This window comes from Gekko japonicus, unplaced genomic scaffold (genome assembly GCF_001447785.1).
Source record: "Gekko japonicus isolate JY-2015 unplaced genomic scaffold, Gekko_japonicus_V1.1 scaffold2116, whole genome shotgun sequence".
Lineage (NCBI taxonomy): Eukaryota > Metazoa > Chordata > Lepidosauria > Squamata > Gekkonidae > Gekko > Gekko japonicus.
The window spans coordinates 156,740-175,127 of NW_015160285.1; the positions used below are offsets into that span (position 1 = coordinate 156,740).

Sequence of the window (18,388 nt, forward strand, 5' to 3'; positions counted from 1 at the left end):
GCCAGCACAGATTCTGCAGACAAAGAGCTACCTGCAGCTGGCCCTGAGCAGAGCAACAAGAGGTCAGGTTACCGGCTGAGCAGAAGTCACAGCCTACAGCTGAAACCAAGCCAATGCCTTGTAGCTCTGAAGCAGTATACAAGCCTTCAGAAGCCACTCCCAGCCCACCTAGCTCACCCACACCACTGAAGTGCCACTGTTAGAGGTGAGCTGAGCTGCAGGAAGGTAGGAGGAGTGCGAGATTCATGGCCCATCGTCAGCTATCAACTGATGAGATGAATGAGTAGTTTCAGGATGACTGCCAAGGAATTGGCTGGGGGTGTCACTTGTTAAGACTTGGCAGCCAGAAGAAACAGCAGTTTGTGGATGCAACAAGTACACTTTGCTACTGAGCCACCAACCTTGCTGTTACCAGATCTCTGCAACCTTGAACAGGACCTGACAACTGGATTTTCTGGAGACCCTGATCCTGGACTGGACTTGCTACCTGGAACTCCTTGACCTTAGTCTGGACTTTGGTAAACCTGCTCTTTGGAACCTCTGACTTTGGACTGGACTCTGATTACTCTCTCTCTCTGCCATCCTTGCTGTGGCACATGCTTCCTGGTAGGACTGGGCCAGTACAGGCAGTGATGCTGCATCATTAGGAATTTTGGATAAGGATATATATAGCTGTGTATTATCTTGCAATGTAAGGTGCAAGTCTTATAGGAGTTTTAACTTGGAATTGACTATAGTTAGCCAGTTGTCTTGACAGGTATATCTTGCATCCCTGTTTCCTCAGGAAAGCTACTACTACTGCTACCACATTGGTAAGCACACAGGGCACCGTAGCTAGCCCTATGGGAAGAACCATGTAGTGGGAATGGTGGGAACCACATTGGAAGTGGAGGTACCTGTTCCCTACGGGAAGAACCATGTAGTGGAAATGATGGGAACCACATTGGAAGTGGAGGTACCTGCAGTGATCGGGCCTTGTCCTGATGTGGAATTATGCATCTAGTAAGTCCAAACCACACACCCTAGTGTAACAGAGGAAGGACATTGGTAATTGATATCATTCTGAACTTTTTTTACTGACACGAACTTGTTTAGGTCTCTCAGGAATAGGATTTCATTCCTCCTTTTTTCTTGACCAGAAAGTACCTGGAGTAAAACCCTGAGCGCTGGTCTTTTGCAAACACTTTGCTGACTGCTTTCTTGTTGCGGTGGGTGCTGACTTCTGCAATGAGTTCTGGAGAAGAGATGGGAGAGTGGGACAATGGGGGTGCACAGATTGGAAGAGAGGTGAATTTGATGGTGTACCTGCTGACATGATGCTGAGTACATCATTGGTCTTGGGAGATATCCTGCCAGGTGATTTGATGAGGACTCAGTTCCTCTGTTGGTGAAGGTGGCGGGTGTGGGCTGTAATTGTCAAAGGCCCTGTTTGGCAGATTGGGGTTTAAGTGATGGGATCTAACTTTTCCCCTTGGCGTAGGGAATTGTCTCCTCTGCTGGACCTGGGGTTGACTGGCAGGCATGTAAGCAGGTTTGTTGGAGTATGAGGGATGAGGCATTAGGTAGTAGTTTCTTTGGGGGGCTGAGTAGTATGGGCTAAATAAAGCCCTAGGTTTTGGAGTAGATAGGGTAGAGGGGATTACCCCCCGTGTCTTAAAAGCAAGCTTGTATTTCCGTATCTTATTAAGCAGTTCATCAGTATTGGCTCTTAACAGGACCTTCAAAGGGTAGGTCTTCAATTCTGCTGCAGGTTTCTTGAGGGAACACAGTGGATCTGAGCCAGGAGTGATGATGTAATGCTATGGCTGTGGTGAGGCTGTGTGCTGAAGAGTCTACTGAGTGTTCGGCTGCAGAAATTTGGTGTTAGGAAAGCTTTGATGCTGCCAAGGCTAAGAGCTTTGTCAGCTTGTGTTCATCCTCAGGCACCATCTCTAAATAGGGGGCAATGCCATCCCAAAGGAAGGGCTAGTAGCAATTTTGAAGTCAAGAGCAGAGGAGACATAGATTTTTATGCCTATGCCATCCTGTTTATGGCACTATCAACAGGGGCTAAGTGTTGAGCGACTTTGCTTTTCACTTGGGTGAGAGCCAGTTTGATGCAGAGGTTAAGAGCAGCGGACTCTAATCTACTATTCTACACACAATGTCATACAATAATCAATCAATCAATTAATTGGGTGTAGTCTACCAGGGACTTGGCTGTGAGGTGTTGAAAGAGGAAAGGGCATCCTTCCTGCTTGGTTTCTGATTTTCAATACATTTAGTGGAAGGTGACACCAATGCCAAATGTAGCCAATTGCCAGTAGTGAGCTCGAGTAGATCTTCTATGACTGGGGTCGTGACTGGACTTCTATTCATGTGAGGCATTACTCTAAATGCTGGATTAGTTGCCGGGGGTGGGGTGGGGTGCTTGACAAGTTGATGTCAGATGATCTTGCCATTCAGATGAGTTGTTCATTGTAAATGCAAAAATCTTTGATGGGGGAGAATTGAATGGTTCTGGCATAACATCCTCAGGAGAAAGTCTGAAGGTATAAGCTGGGTCCCAATCTTCATAACCAGTGTTCATCTCTTTGCAGGGTTCCTATGGGAGATCTGGGTCATCTATGCAGTATGGGTCTGCTTCCTCTGAGGGATCCCAGCCCTGGTCATAATAGTCTCACTGGAGGTCTTGGCACAGCATTCATGACTTAAAATACAAATCTGCTGAAGCTAACTGGGGAGGTGGTTCTGAAGGGTGAGATGAGGGGGCGCTGATGACATGGGATGGGAACCCTGGGCTCCATTCTCTGAGATGGAACAGGGTGACTGCCTGATGGAGAAGGCATTCTCAGAATGGGGAGTAACTCTTTGACCCGTTAGGAGATTTTGTGAGGGACTGCATCCTTACGATGAGGACAGGAAGGACTAGATGACTGTTTTGACTTAGGAGGCTACTCCACAAGCTTGTGCTTATGCCAAACCTTCTTCAATGGTGGTTCTGAGGAGCTTTGCTCTGGCAACATAGGGACCCAGCCCCTGGATTTCCCTATGGGCTTATTTGGGTCTGGAGTGGTCGGTTTCCGTCTTGGAACCGAGGATGCTCGGAATCTTTTATTGGCAATGGAAGATGGCATAGTCTTCAGATCTTCGTCTTGAGTGGTGCTGGGCAATGCTTTATCCCTAAGTCCTGCTTTCAGGCAGGAAGCCCTGTCATGCCTTGCCTTTGGGATTAACTGGCAGCAGGTGGAGCAGTGTGATATGTCACGCTCCTCACCAAGGCATATTAGGCATTGTCTGTGGTCATTTGGGTGGGGGATTTTTGACCCAGAGGACTCATAGTTCTTTTAAGAGCACTCTTTGTGCCATTCTGTAGGCTACAGGCTCTTGCTAGGTTGATGCTGATAATATCAGCAACGATTGCTGGTGAAAAAAGGTACGGAGGTTCTGTAAATGAAACTCCCTCAGTGGTGGCAAACAGACAACTGAGGGAAAGGCACTCCGCCTGTCTATACCATGCTAGAAAAGGCAGGAAACTGAGTGGGGGAGCAAGATGGAGCATCTCTAGGTGTTTTGAGATTAAAAAATGCTCTCTGCAGCAGGGCTGCAAATGTTTAGTACCCATGTGGGACTGCGCAAGTACCACAATGAACTTGTATCTCCTAAGACATCTATAAAAAGGTAAAGGTTCCCTTGCTCGAAAGCCAGTCGAATCCGACTCTAGGGTTGTGGTGCTCATCTCCGTTTCCAAGCCGAAGAGCCAGCGCTGTCCGAAGACATTTCCATGGTCATGTGGCCGGCATGACTAAATACCAAGGCGCACGGAACGCTGTTACCTTCCCACTGAAGTGATACCTATTTATCTACTTGCAATTTCTTGCTTTCAAACTGCTAGGTTGGCAGGAGCTGGAACTAGAGATGGGAGCTCACTCCCTATACATAAATATTATTTCTATTATTACGTTTTCATTCTCAAGGGCAAGTCATTTCTAGATTAATCTAACTACTTCCAGGAGAAAGGAGCTAAAAATATTTCTGCACATCTGATGGTATTAAATGATTGTACTTTCACTATTCAAGGGTCTCATATTCAAGCTATTCCCTGGAACAACCCTCCTCCCCTAACTAGCTTCTGCAAAAAAACAATTTGATCCAACATACCAAAGCACTTGCTCAGATTGGTCTGCTTGTCAATGAAAACCTTGGCAGAGACAACATTCCCAAAAGGCATGAACATCTGCAGCAGGTCTTGGTCCCCAAACTCCTGGGGGAGGTGGTAGATGAAAAGATTGGCTCCCTCTGGACCTTTAACACATTCATTTAGAAACAAAGTTCAACAAAAGCATAATTCCCTTGGCCCTCACCAATTCAAACACTGCCCATTTGTGCATCTTAAAACAGCACTACAGCTCTGGGCTTGATTCTACAGACCACTAAGATTTACTCAATTCAAACTCAACTCTGTTAGTGAAAAGCCAGACAATTTTCTGTCCTAATGCAACACTAAACTGTGCTCCTTGATCAATAAGAATATAAATGTGGCTTTTCCTTGACTGCCTCTTCAGTGATTTTCCAGTGAAATCATCATTGGTTCATTGTGCCTGTTGCTGATTGGAGAATATGGGATACAGAACAAAACTTAATGTACCGGTAAAGGCAATAATGGTACCGAAATCCAGACAAAGCCAAATATATATTTTAAAAGTTGAAAGGATGGGTGCAAAATCAGCTTCTGAGTTCCTGCACTTCAAATCCCCTCAAGCCAATCAATATTGTTTTCATCACTAGCCCTCAATGTTCAGTACCTAGGTTTGCCTACATTCTTCATAAAAGCAACATCTGGTAGAAAAAATCATTAAAATTAATCTAAGCCAGGAAGCTGTAGTTACTCAACCACAAAATCACTAAGTTGCCTTAGGTAAGCTGCTATTGCTCGTAACCTTAACCCCACCCCTAAAGAATAATATTACTGGCCTTAAAGGGCTGTTGTAAGGATTATGGGGAATATATGTGACATGCTTTACATACCTCTGTGAAAAGCCGTGTTCAAGAAAGTGCTCTGCTTACTGACCACACATAAAGAATACCCTCTTATCCCACCATTACCTCCCACTTACCCTTCCACCATTACCTCCCACCTACCTTCCTTTTGACTTCCTGCTGCACCAATACTCTGCTGTGTTAAAAGACTCTGGTTGTAGAGTGTGGGCAATGCAGCAGCAGCATATTGCTGAATCCCAGAGTATGCCTGAGACAGGGCCTCCATTGTGCTACCTGTGCCATTTGAAAGGCCACTACTGCCCAGTCCACCATTTAAGGCTGCCATTCCTATGCATGAAAACAGAATAGGCATTAATGAATTACTGATTTGCCAACCAGTTTTTGTTTAGATCTTCATTATTGAGGAGACATCTTGGAGAAACCCAAAACATGGCTCATACTAAAAATAACATTATTTTCTCTTCTGTTCATCTTAAACTTACCTGCTAAAGAGCCAACATTGAGACCTGCAGTAGCCCCTGCTAGTGTTTGCAGTGCTCCAAGAGAAGCCATTGGGTTAACAGATGAACTGCTACTGGAACTGGGGGATGAACCTGCTATTAAAATGGCAGAGTTAAACACCACTAATAGTTTCCAGTATTAATTATACTTTAACCAACTTCACTGAAAGACCCAGGAAATCTCCCCCCTGAATGGTTTGGACAACTATACTGAGAACTAACCTACTTCACAAGGTTATTGTGATGATAAAATGGGGAGCATATGCATCAACTGGAGCTTCTTGAAGGATGGCTGGGATAAAAATGCAACAGATGGGACAGAGATATGTAGGGAATTTGTATGACCACAGAATATTCAGATTACTAATCTACTAACATATCACTTCATTTTACACTGTTCATGAGTTCATTAGTACCAGTAATTTGTTCGAATGCCAATCTGCAAGTAATAATTGCTTCTATTTTTATGGATAAATAGCAACAGTTTTGTATTTCAGGAGAGTTGCAGCTCTTCAAATGAATAAAAGGTTTTTCCTCACCAATTTAGGAGCAGCATAGAAAGGAAACTTGTTCTAACAATAAGAGCTCTCACCACATGCAATTCCAATTCTAAGAGCCACAAGCAAGGCAGGGAGACCTCTCTTGAGCGGCCGGTAACACCCTGCCTCATTTGTGCTTTATGCCAAGACACAAGGAAGTTGGTTGGACAAGGATTTGTACCAGGCTATGGTATTCTCCCACCACCCAGATTATCTACCAGTATTTTCTCACTGAAGAAACATTCATGATTATAATAATAACAAGCATTTGGTCTGAAACAAGAGCATTCTGTTCCCATTGTAGTGACAAAGTGTAATTTAGCAGCCACAGAAAATATCTGAAACATACACTGTCTCCCCAACATGCCTAAATGATGCTAACCATAGCCTCCAGTTATGCAAATCAAGTGCAAAAGGAGGCACAAGTTTCTCAAAGCCTCAACATTAAATGTTATGAAAAAACCAGACAACGTTCTTCTGTTGAACACTAACATCACACTTCAACGTGTACAAAAAACCCTTCTGATGGCCCCACTTAACTTTATTTATTTAAAATGTTTTATGCTGCCTTTCCACCCAATAAGGGTCTCCAGGGCAGCAAACATGAACACATTCACACATATGAACAATTAAAATAATTCAATGAAAACACAGACTTAAAGAACCAAGGAGGAGGCCAATAACCGTTATTAGGAGGTATGCCAAACAAAACGAAGAAGTCTTCACCCACTGGTGGAAGACACCGATAGAGAGAAACAGATAAACCTCCCTGCAGAGGGAGTTCCAAAGTTTTGGTGCCAAAACTGAGAAAGCCCTTTTTCAGGGGCCCCACCTCTCTAGTCTCAGATGGCAGAGGCAACTGAAGCAGGGCCTCTGAGGAGACTGGAATGTACGAGTAGGTTCATATGGGTGAAGGCAGTCCAAAATAATAAAAGGAACTGCAGCTTTAAGAAATGAATACCCTGAGTGGCCATTGTTTGGCAACCACAACAGTACTGCCAGCTTTCAGGCCTTGGTTTCTTTGAGTAAATGGCAGAACCCCTTTCCAAGGCTGAAATGGCCTTTGATGGAGAACTCTTTGGGCTGGGCCAGGCAGCAGCCATGGGACAAGGTGCTATCATGTGATTCACATGACTCACCCAGGCCCATCTGCTTGGTACTGTTTAACAGCAGCGACCTCATGAAAGCCAATGTAGTGCAGTGGTTAAAGTTGCAGACTAGGATCTGGGATATCCAGGTTCAAATCCCCACTCTACCAGGGAAGCTCACTTGGTGATCTTGGGCAGTCCCACACTCTCAGCCAGTCAGTTAACACTGCCATGGTGCTGGAATGTGTGGAGGGGGAAACCACCTTACTCTGCCTACTACGCACAGAGTTTCACTGTCTGGGCATTATCTGCTTTCTTGACCTTGGGATGTTGCAGCTGCTGTTGGCTTTTGATGGGAACCAATGGCTTTTTGCCCGCTTTCTTTCCCCCCACGCACGCGATCTTTGCTTATTGGCTTCAGTTTGTAAGGGTGTGTGTGTGTTTGATCCTAGTGATCTTTGCTTATTGGCTTCAGTTTTTAAGGGGGGTGGGTGTTTGATCCTAGTATAATTCAGGGTGCCATACTGTTCCCAGGCATTTCTGACACAAGCAGTACACGTGTCATAGTCCTGGTATACCAATAAACAGAATTCTTCTTATGAAGCACTGTGTTGTGTGACCTGACTATCGAACCCTGACACAGCCTAATCTATTTCATAGGGTTATTGACAATATAAAATGAAGGGGAAGAGAATGCTGTAAGCTGCTTTGGGCTCCCATTGTGGAGAAAGGTGAGGTATACATTAAGTAAATAAATAATAAATATGGCTGAAGATAAGGGGCAGAATAAAGGTAAGTTGGAGGATGGGTAGGAAGCAGAGAAGGAAGCAGGGAAAGGTGATGGTAATTGGGGGCAGCCAGAAGGAGGAAAAGAGGAATGCAGGGAGGAGATACAGGGGAAAGTGATCCCTTTAAATTCTTGCAGGTTTCTCACAGTGCAACTGGGTTTAATTTGGCTTACACCATGCAACTTGGCCAGAGTTTTCCCTAGAAAAGCCTTCCTCACAGGCAGGGAAACACAGAAAGCTGAAGATGGGGGCAGATAAAGTAAGCTGTATGGTGAGTGGGAAGGAGAGAAGGAAGCAGGGAAATGGAAGAGGGCTTTGGGGGATGCCAGGGAAGAGAAAAAGGAAATGGTAAGGGAGGGGAAAATGAGAAGCCCCCTACAAGTTTTTGAAGGTACTTGGCTTGCTCAATACAATTATCCTGAGAAATGGCTCTCTTACCTGAACTGGTGAGTACACTTAGAGGGCTGTTGGAAGAATTGAGTGCAGTGGTACCACTTGGTGTATTCTGAGCTGCACTCGCTGCAGCCGCTAATGCAGCTAAGTTCTGTAACTGCATTGCATTCAGTCCTGTAAGACATGAACAATGTATAGTATATCCACTCCTACACCACTATCCATAGGTCCTCAGTGACCTAAAAAACCTTATATTTTCAGTAGCATCACTCAATAAATACTTCATGTGGAAAATAATTACAGTTTTATCATCCCAAATGTCTGCAGCAAGACCAAACATTTTCTGAAGCTCCTCCTATATAACTCTGGAATAATTTCCAGCCAGGGCAACATTATCAGCATCCATGTAAATATGGTGTTTGTGTCTCTGTAATGATCAATCACAGAAATGTTTTAACCCACATTTCTAACTACCACATCCCTAGGACTAACTAAAATTGAAAATGACAAATTAGATTTATATTCTATCAAAAATTTACAAATCCTGCCCAACTGGTCTGGGGAAAGTTCAGTTTATACTAATAGTTATGGTGCTTCAAAGTTCGAAGCTGAAATACAGAAGGAAGTTTCTAGCAACTGTGTCAGCCCCAAATTTAAATCCAAAAAAATTCCAAATTAAGATCCAAAAATACCTCATCAGGACCAACCTACTGGCCCTACAACAGTGTGGGAGCTTTCAATTTCACTAGAACTGTTCATCAGGCCGGAGGTTACAGTTCAAAAAAATGTTCAAGAAGAGACAGGAAAATTCCTCAGGACACAATGGTGAGTCCTGGTCAAATTTGCATTGTGTGCAGAGCTTCTGCCTGCTTCACACCCTGCTTTTTTGGGAAACAGGCAGTAGATCAATTAAATTCCACAGGCATTAATAAACCCCAACAACTGTCTCTAATTCAGAACGCTAATTGAACTAAGGATGACTTAGGAGCACATGCATGGTCAGTGAAATAAGTCTTCTCCAAAGAATGTCCTTCCTAAAGTGTGAGCAGCTGCTGCCTTCCCAGCCAAATGCAGAAGAGGAAGCCACAGCTACAGAAACAGTGCCAGTTATCTAGGGAAGAGGATCCTAGGAGAAAGAGAGAGGTAGACAATGTACATGTTTTCTGGTAATACAATTATTTTTAGATTTTGCTGCTGTCGTGCACCACAGTGACACCGCAATTACAAACCAGTTCATTCAACATGTTCTTTGAAAAAATGAGCCCCTCCTAATTAATCTCTTGTATGCCAGAAAACATTGTAAAAACATTTTTCCAAACACCGGAAGAGTTTATTTTTTAAGCTTGTTCTTATTTATTTATTTAGACTATTTCTATGCTGTCTCTTCATAGTCCTATTTGAGGCAGCTTACAATGCAAACCACACTGTAACCCACAAGCCATGAAAAAAAATAATACAAGCAGCAGAAAAACTGTCCCTAAAAACTAATAAGCCCCTAATTAAAAGAAAAAAGGAAATGCCTAAGAAAGTAAAGTAGGTGCCAGGGGAGGGCATTCCAAAAGACAAGGCGCCACCACAGAAAATATCTTGTCTCTGATACCCACCTCACCCCTGGAGATGGTGGTGGTGGTGGGACAACAGAGAGCAGGGCTTGAGAGGCTGATCTTAACCAGTGGGCCGAACAGCATGGGAGGAAATGATCCTTCAGGTATCCTGGCACCATTTAGAGCAGAAGTATCGAACTCATTTGTTATGAGGGCTGGATCTGACATAAATGTCACTTTGATGGGCCGGGCCATCCGTGCCATAAAATGTAACATGAGGTACCAGAGATATAAACTTTATAAAGGACACAGGCAAACCCGATTAACAATATTATTTTTTACTCAAAATACAAACATGCTTAAAACATTAAAACTCTTACAGTATCTCCCCAATGCCCACCCCTCCACTTCCACCTCCCATTATCCATTAGCACTGGGACAATATACAAGGACATAATGCATAGCCTCTGTCATCTGGCAGTAAAGGTAACAACTAGTTGCTGCTTGCAAGCCAGATAAGAGCAGGACACCCTGATTTAGAGCCTTAAAGGTAAGAACCAGAACTTTGAATTGTACCAGAAACAGAGAGCAGCCAGTGCAGATCTTTCAGCACAGGGTAATATAATCCCTGTAACCAACCCCTGTCAATAGTGTGGCTGCCACAGTTTGGACCAACTGAAGTTTCCAAACTGTTTTTGAAGGCAGCCCCAAGTGACCATATTACAGTAATCTAACTTGGATGTGATCAGAGCATGGATAACTCTGGCCAGATCACTGTTTTCAAGGAATGGCTGTAGTTGGTGAACCAGCTGGAGCTGATAAAAAATGCCATGTGCCATAGAAGAAATCTGAGCCTCAGAGGAAACCTGCATCTTCAACCATAGGGTAGGATCCAGTAGCCCCCCAAAGCGACCTTATTCCTTCAGGGGTCAGTACACCCCCCCCCAAGCTGACTCTGCAGTGGTTAAGACGCTTCTCCATTGACCAATACCACCTCAGTCTTGTCTGGATTAAGCTTCAGTTTATTGGTCCTCATTCATCCCATTACCTTCTCCAGACACTTATTCAAGACTTCCTAAAAACTCACCTAGCTTAGCTGTTATAGAGAAACAGAGCTGGGTGTTACCCACGTATCAGTGGTACCTCACTCCAAATCCCTGGATGAACTCTCCCAGAGGTTTCATGTAGATGTTAAATAGCATGGAGGACAAGATGGAACCCTGCAGGACCCCACAGCATAAATACCACAGGACTGAACAACAGGGCCCAAGTAACACCTTCTGGAATTGGCTGGTCAAGTAATAACAGAACCACTGAAGCATGGTGACACCTACTACCAGCCCAGCCTGCCTCTGCAGAAGAATACCATGGTTAATGGTACTGAAAGTTGCTGAGAGGTCCAAGAGAATCAACTGGGGCACACTTCCCTGTCACAGGTCATCAGTCAGGGCGACCAAGGCCATTTCTGTCCCCAAACCAGGCCTGAATCTGGATTGAAATGGGTCTAGATAATCCATCTCCTCCAAGACAGCAAGCAATAGGGTAGCACTGTGTAAAATTATTCACAAAGTTACTTGGACAAATTATTAGGGATTGTGGTCTAGACCACTGTGTAAAGACCACTGCAAGTTGGATTCTACTATGTAATTTTTGCACTGTTTAATGTATCAAATCAACACTTATACTTTACTTCAGTTCTGTTTTTTAGATTTCTAGCTGGTTCTACAACCCAAGTCCTATTTCATTGTTTACTGAATGTCCCATCCTGTTGATAATATTGACTCACTCTGTGTAATTCAACTTGAGTCCCAGTGGGAAATGCATAATACAAGTAACATAAACAAACAAATAAAGCTGTGTAGCTACAACCTGCTTGAGTTTTAGCCACTGGCTTTCTGCAAAACCCGTTTAAAAGGATTGCAGTCCCTTTCAGTGGGGTTTGCGGGGCCACAAACCAGTTCAGTTCGTGAACGAACCTCCCGGTTCATGCCCATCTCTACCAGAGATGCCCTCTTCAAGAGGGGTCTCACGACCACATGAAGATCTAAGCTGCTCCTGTTAGGGCAACCTCAGCATGAACTGAAGTCCACAGGGACAACAAACCTTGGAGCCCTCAACACCAAGTCCAAGACTGCCTCTGTCAGCTCAGGCAGACTGTTGGGGCGTGGGTGGCACACAAACAGAATCTCTATCCTGTCTTGACTCCCCAGAATCATGCACATACACTCAAAATTGGGGCTCTGGCTAACAAAGGATAAGTGTCACAGAGTCCCAAAAGATTCCATGTTTCATAGGAGTTCTGTTCCACTTTTTTTTAAAGGATTTTAAAATTCAAAAGCTTTTATTAAGAGTTCTAAATCCACCCATCCACCCAAATAAAATAAGAATAAAATTTTAAAATTTTATGTTCGGGCTGCCATCTTAGCTTGTGTATAGTGGTTTGGATCCACCAGGATCTTTCTATGGACGGAGTGATTTCAACACACAGAACACAGCTATCTCAACAACCCCCTCCATCCTGCAGCCCAACATGCCCTCCAAAATGCTGCTCTATTTTAGGGGCATTTGGGGATGCAGGGTGGGGACTGCAGGTGGAAATTGCTCCATGCATAAAAACATCTTGGTAGATCCAAGACTAAGTGAGCAATATATATGTTGTACAGTCCAACATTTGTGCTCACTTTTATATTAGGATCCAGGCAACTAAACTTTCCCCTGCTCTTTTGGCCTTAATTGTCTTTCTCTGCAGACCGGGGGGGAAACACTATATAAATACTGAATAACAATTCAGTTCTGTTAATGTTAATGACATGAAATGCTCACTAACATAACATTAATGACATGGAATGAATCCAGCATGAAAAGAACAAGGGAAAATGCAGCTACATGAAGCCTAAGTTTCAAACAAGCATAAAGTTCAAACTGTACAGTTTGTACTACACACATTGCATGATATTTAATGTGACACTCTTCATTTACAATTCAGATGGTTTTCAGATCATGAGTTAATTTGTAAGTGCCTCAACTCTTCTCTTAAACTGAATATTCTATTAGACGTGTGTCTAATTTGCTGGTGAAGTAGAAGACTATCTTGAACAAGAAAATCATTGATACAAAAGCAGGCACCATAAGCAAAAACACAAACCCCATAAAAAGCCTCTCTTACTGTCTGCCCCAGGTTATGGCAAGTATCTCAGTGCTGCTTCTACATACAAGATACCCTTTTGCAGATTTGAAGTGGGGAAAATCAAAGCCAAGGCTTCTCTTTGATACTGAGATGCCCTCTAGTAGCCAACAGAAAGTCATTATGAAAACTTGAAACACTGCAAGGATAATGAGGGGCAGCTTATAAAATAAATTTAAATCAGATGTACCTAAGGATAAGGGGCACAATTTAAAGTCACCTGGCTACAACTGTTTTCCCTACTTTTATGAATTTTAATCACCTTCTGAAAAGCTCTGATGCAAATTGATTAAGTCCCCAAAAGCATGACAAGGCACTGCAGAGAGAGAAAGAGCAAAAAGTTAACTATAGATTCCTACCTTGTACTTAACTGAGATTATATATTACTAACATTAGTATATAGCACACCACAGTTTTAATAGCTTTCTTTATTGATTATCATGATCATTTGATAGCGATCCTACTTTTAGACCTCTCTTGGTGTGCAGTGGTAGTGTGAGGTAGCACTTACCTCCCATTGGGTGGAGGCTGCCCAGTGTGTTCAGATTCCCAGAGGAGGCGGCTGCTGTCTGCTGAAGGAGCTGTAAATAAAGCTAGACATTACACCAAAAACAGAACAAGAGTGAGAATGAGGGCTGGCCCCACGTATGGGAGACACTGCACCACACCACAGCCAAAGTGCCGTCATAACCAGAAAGCCTAATTACTACATCATGCCACCTTTACACACACACATGCACGAAAAGCACAGTGGTATTAAATACTGTAGTAAGAATACCATTGAGGGAAAAAGCTGGTTTGTCCATATGACTCCTAGAAGACATCATCATCCATACATCATCCAGTGTTGCATTACTTCTTCACTGCAGATAAAATGCCCCATGCCACAGAAAAAATGCTGCACACACTGCTACCTGCCCACCCAACCCAACCCAACCCCACACCATTTCCTTTTCTTATTTATGCTAATGCCACAGAAAAATGCTGCACACACTGCTACCTGCCTACCCAACCCAACCCAACCCCACACCACACCATTTCCTTTTCTTATTTATGCTAGAAACTAAGACCACTACTGGCACACACTGCCAGTCTGTTCTTCATCAACTCAAGCATGTCAATTCTGTCAAGCAGTAACAATCCTGGGAAGCAGAGGCAAACTTGAATCATTCACACTCATCAACATGCTAAAGGTCTGGATTTTTCTAATGGAGCCTCAGCAGGAGAACACTTGTACTAGAAACCACTACTATGGGTAAAATACTTAGGAAGAGATTCTACTCAGAAACTCACTGCTAAATACTGGGGTCCAAGTGTGTTCAGCCCAGCTAGGTTTCCCCAAACGGAGGCAGCACTGATTTGTTGCATCTGTTGCTGAAGCTGCTGTGCAATTCGTTTCTGTTCTTTGTCTTTCTGAGTGTCTGCAAATTTCACTACGATGGGAGAAGAGCACCCCTGCAATATCAATTCAAATAGATTAAATTTTTATGGACCATTTCCGAATTACAGAATTCCACCTCCTGTCCTTTACAGAACTATGATGCTCCTAAAACAATCACCCGGCCTCCAGAATTCTCTCAATTTTTGTTGTTTTGTACTTCATCACAATGAAGTGACTTTGAGATGGTGGTTCAAACCAAGGGATGACAGCACAGCACCTGGAAAACTACAGAGGGATTCTAGATGTCCAACACTGGCCTGCACACAGAATCCCAAAGGAGTGTGAATGTCCAACATTCCACCTAGTCAATCAAAATAACATTTCTTACCTCCATGGTCTGTGCTTGGTGCATTGCTTTGATTGCTGTTTGTGCCATAGCTCTTGTTGTAAAAGTCACAAAAGCACAACCTGGAAAAATAACATGGTCACATGTACGCATCAGGTCTATCCAGGTAATGGAAACTGAACGGGTGAGAGGGACATTCTACTGATAACAGAGACTTGCAACATTCCCAATTAGATGCTAGTTAAAAAGAGAGAAATTCCTAAAAAAAGCGGTTGATACTTACCTCGGCTTAAGCCATCTGGACCCCGTAAAATTCTGCATTCTTCAATCTGCCCAAAAGGGGAAAACATCACCCGGATATCATTTTCATTGCACTTCTTTGAGATCATCCCAATGAACAGTTTCCTATCTTCCACTGCTACAGGAAGGAAGAACAAAAAAATCCCTCTTAATTCATATGGAAATTCCACCCTCTACTACGGCACTAAAAAGATTAATTCAGACTTCTTTACCCTGCGAGATAATATCCAAGATTAGGGAGAAGTGATCCCCCAAATTAAAGACCCTAAGATGTTAAAAAAGTAACAAATGTTATTTGTAGTTTATAGAATATACATTGTTCTAATGAATTTGAAGATCTGGTAATATATTCATTCAAGACTTCTTGTATATGCTTGTTTGTTGTTTGCTATTATAATTTTTATTCTATGGCTCTAAATCTTTGTACACTGCTCTGCACAATTTTACTGGAGAACTGTTCATAAATACTGTAAACAAATATTACTTCCACAGAAAACAAGATAGTTAAGAAGACTACAAGCCTACAATGCAAACACAATCCAGAACACATTAATTTCTACTTAAAAAACTGACACCAGTCCTAGTACGATAAATATTTCACTTCTGCTTTAAGAGGGGGGATTCTTACAACTGATGCTACACTTTCAAGCATCTTTGTATAAGATAGGTATATACAAACGGCAGCCAACAGCCATCCTGCTGCATGGTTCACAGCATCACCCAGGATAATCTCCTCCCCCCCCCAACCCTGTGACAGTAGGTAAGGGGGACACATTCAGAAAATTTATCCTGAGAAGCTACCTCCTGGCTGAGCCAAAGGTGTTGCAGTCATCACCAGCAATTGCAAAGTCCCAGCCAGCTCCAAGGGAGCTTTTGATATCTTGTGGGAGAAGCCCTTCTCCTCTGACACAGCTGAACCTCCCTGTGAAGTAGACTGAGATGCTGTGGTTCTAGCCTTTCTCTCTGTGAAAAAAATCTGCTGCATTTTGTTTATGCTACTCCTTTCTCCCATCTAGTAGCAACAGTGGAGAACACCTGAGAAATACTTTCACTTCAGTTTGTGACAAGGAGTCCTAGTTTTCAGTTCTGTCTCTTCCACAAACTCTTGACTGTTCTGGGAGTGGAGGTGGGGTAAGACTCGAAATTTTGCAAAGAGAAGTTAAGACTTCATGCCCTAGTTGAATCCCATGAGCAGGAGGTTGCTGCTCCCTGCTTTGGAGTGAGATTGATGCCTCTGGCTTCACCAGCAACAGACCAGCTGCTACCTGAGGAACTTTCTAGCCACTGCCCCAAATGAATAATTTTTTTGTTGGAAGTCTTCTGAGCCACTCCCTTCTTCCAGATTTATCAGTGACCCACAAATTCCTTCAGTATCCTTTCTTCAGCCTCCCAAAACTCTGACATATGAACAGCATTGTAACAGTAATCTCTTCCCCTTCATCTTATTGGCAGCTAAGATAGGTCTTGGAGACCTGTAGGTGCAACTGAAACAGCTTTTTCAAGGGCATGAAGGTTAGGCAACGGAGTTCTACATTGGGGATGCAGATTATGTTCTCCTCACAACAAACTATACCCATTTGCTCAACATCCCTTCAACATGGGGGGCAGAGTCACAGAGAGATCAATGCCATATGGAAAACCCCATATGGAAAAAGCTAAGCCTTTTCTATAGCAAAGCCAGGGCCATGGAACCCCCTTCCCAAGAGAGGAATGTCTCGATCCTCATTGATCCTCCTCCATTGACCATGGTATCCTCCTGGACGGGCTGGCTGAGATGGGAATGGGGGGCATTGCATTGTAGTGGTTCCACTCCTACTTGGAGGGCCGTCTCCAGACGGTGGTGCTGGAGAATACGGAGTCTCAGGGGTCTGTTCTGTCCCCCATGCTATTTAACATCTATATGAGTGGGATCATCTAGAGTTTTGGAGTGTGTTGCCATCAGTATACTGATGACATAAATTTCTATTTCTCCTTTTCATTGTTGACAGGTGAAGTTGTGGATGTACTAAACCAGTGTCTGGCTATGATAATGGACCGGATGAGGGCTAACAAACTGAAACTCAGTCCAGATAAGACTGAGATGCTGTTAGTGGGTGATTCCTATGGCCAGCTAGAGGGTGTCCAACCTGTTCTGGATGGGGTTGTACTCCCCCTGAAGGAGCAGGTGCACAGTTTGGAGTGGCTCAGAATGCTTTCTACCAGCTTCCACTGTTGGCCCAGTTGCGCCCCTATCTGGACAGGGATAGCCTGGCTTCAGTAATCTATGCTCTAGTAATCTCTAGATTAATTACTGCAATGCACTCTATGTGGGACTGCCCTTGAAGACAGTCCAGAAACTGCAGCTGGTGCAGAATGCAGTGGATAGATTAATAACTGAGACCCAGAGGTCTGAACATATAAGACTAGTTCTAGCCTGCTTGCATTGACTGCCTGTATGTTTCCTGTCCCAATACAAGGTGCTGGTCATAACCTATAAAGTCCTACACAGTTTAGGACCAAAATACCTGTCGGAGTGCCACTCCCAACCAATGTTCCCTCTAAGCTGAGTTAGTGTGAGCTAGCTCACAGTTTTTTAGCCTCCAACTCACACATTTTTGTCTTAGCTCAGGAAGGATGGCTCCAGAACAAAATAATTTATGCAGTAGCTGAATCACCTGCTCACAACTTATTGCCAGTAGCTCACAAAGTAGAATTTTTGCTCACAGGACTCCACAGCTTAGAGGGAGTATTGCTCCCAACCACAATCTACCCGGACACTATACTGAGCCTCTGGGGCCTTCCTCTGGGTGCCAATCCCTCAAGAGGTTTGGAGGGTGGCAACTGGAGGAAGGGTCTTTTTGGTGGTGGCCCCTCATCTTTGGAACGACCTCGCTGCTGTGGCCTGCCTGGCACAAAATTTGTCATCTTTTCTGCGCCAGGCCAAGACAGCCCTCTTTGCAGAGGGCCTTTAAAGATCTCCCAGGTCATGCAGGGTGTCACGACACAGGGGCCAGAAGCAATTTGCCAGGTGTTTTTCTATTACTTTGGATTAGATTTTTCTGAGTCAGGTCTATTGTTCTTTAACGTTTTATGTTATTTTAAAGTATTTTTAATATTTAATGTTTTTAATCTATGTATTTTATTGTTTGATGTAAACCACCCAGAGAGCTTTGGCTATAGGCGGTATAGAGGAGATGATGATGATGATAATAGATTATACATTTTTCAAAGACCACAGATGAAGTTGCTGATGTTAATCTGGTTTACGTGTTTTTGCATGTTTCTATCTGTTGGACAGATAATTTTTATATTTTGTCTGCTTAATACTTTTTAAAGTTAAATTTGATGTTTTGAGACTTATATACT

The 18,388-nt window shown here is 43.4% G+C and overlaps 1 protein-coding gene across 10 annotated transcripts in view; it reads right to left on the reverse strand.

The window, feature by feature from the left end:
• The window catches only part of CELF1 (CUGBP, Elav-like family member 1), a 67,579-nt gene that overhangs the window by 15,514 nt on the left and 33,677 nt on the right, over positions 1-18,388 (reverse strand). For 4 of the 10 annotated variants that reach the window (XM_015415685.1, XM_015415702.1, XM_015415693.1 and 1 more), the window contains exons 5-13: positions 15,027-15,161; positions 14,786-14,865; positions 14,310-14,471; positions 13,528-13,609; positions 13,279-13,332; positions 8,334-8,462; positions 5,463-5,576; positions 5,122-5,307; positions 4,141-4,284 (exon numbers count right to left, since the gene is read on the reverse strand). In XM_015415685.1, the coding sequence (XP_015271171.1) occupies positions 4,141-4,284; positions 5,122-5,307; positions 5,463-5,576; positions 8,334-8,462; positions 13,279-13,332; positions 13,528-13,609; positions 14,310-14,471; positions 14,786-14,865; positions 15,027-15,161 (1,086 nt within the window). The remainder of the gene's footprint in view (positions 1-4,140; positions 4,285-5,121; positions 5,308-5,462; positions 5,577-8,333; positions 8,463-13,278; positions 13,333-13,527; positions 13,610-14,309; positions 14,472-14,785; positions 14,866-15,026; positions 15,162-18,388) is intronic. The other 6 variants (XM_015415723.1, XM_015415716.1, XM_015415748.1 and 3 more) reach the window with 6 other exon arrangements.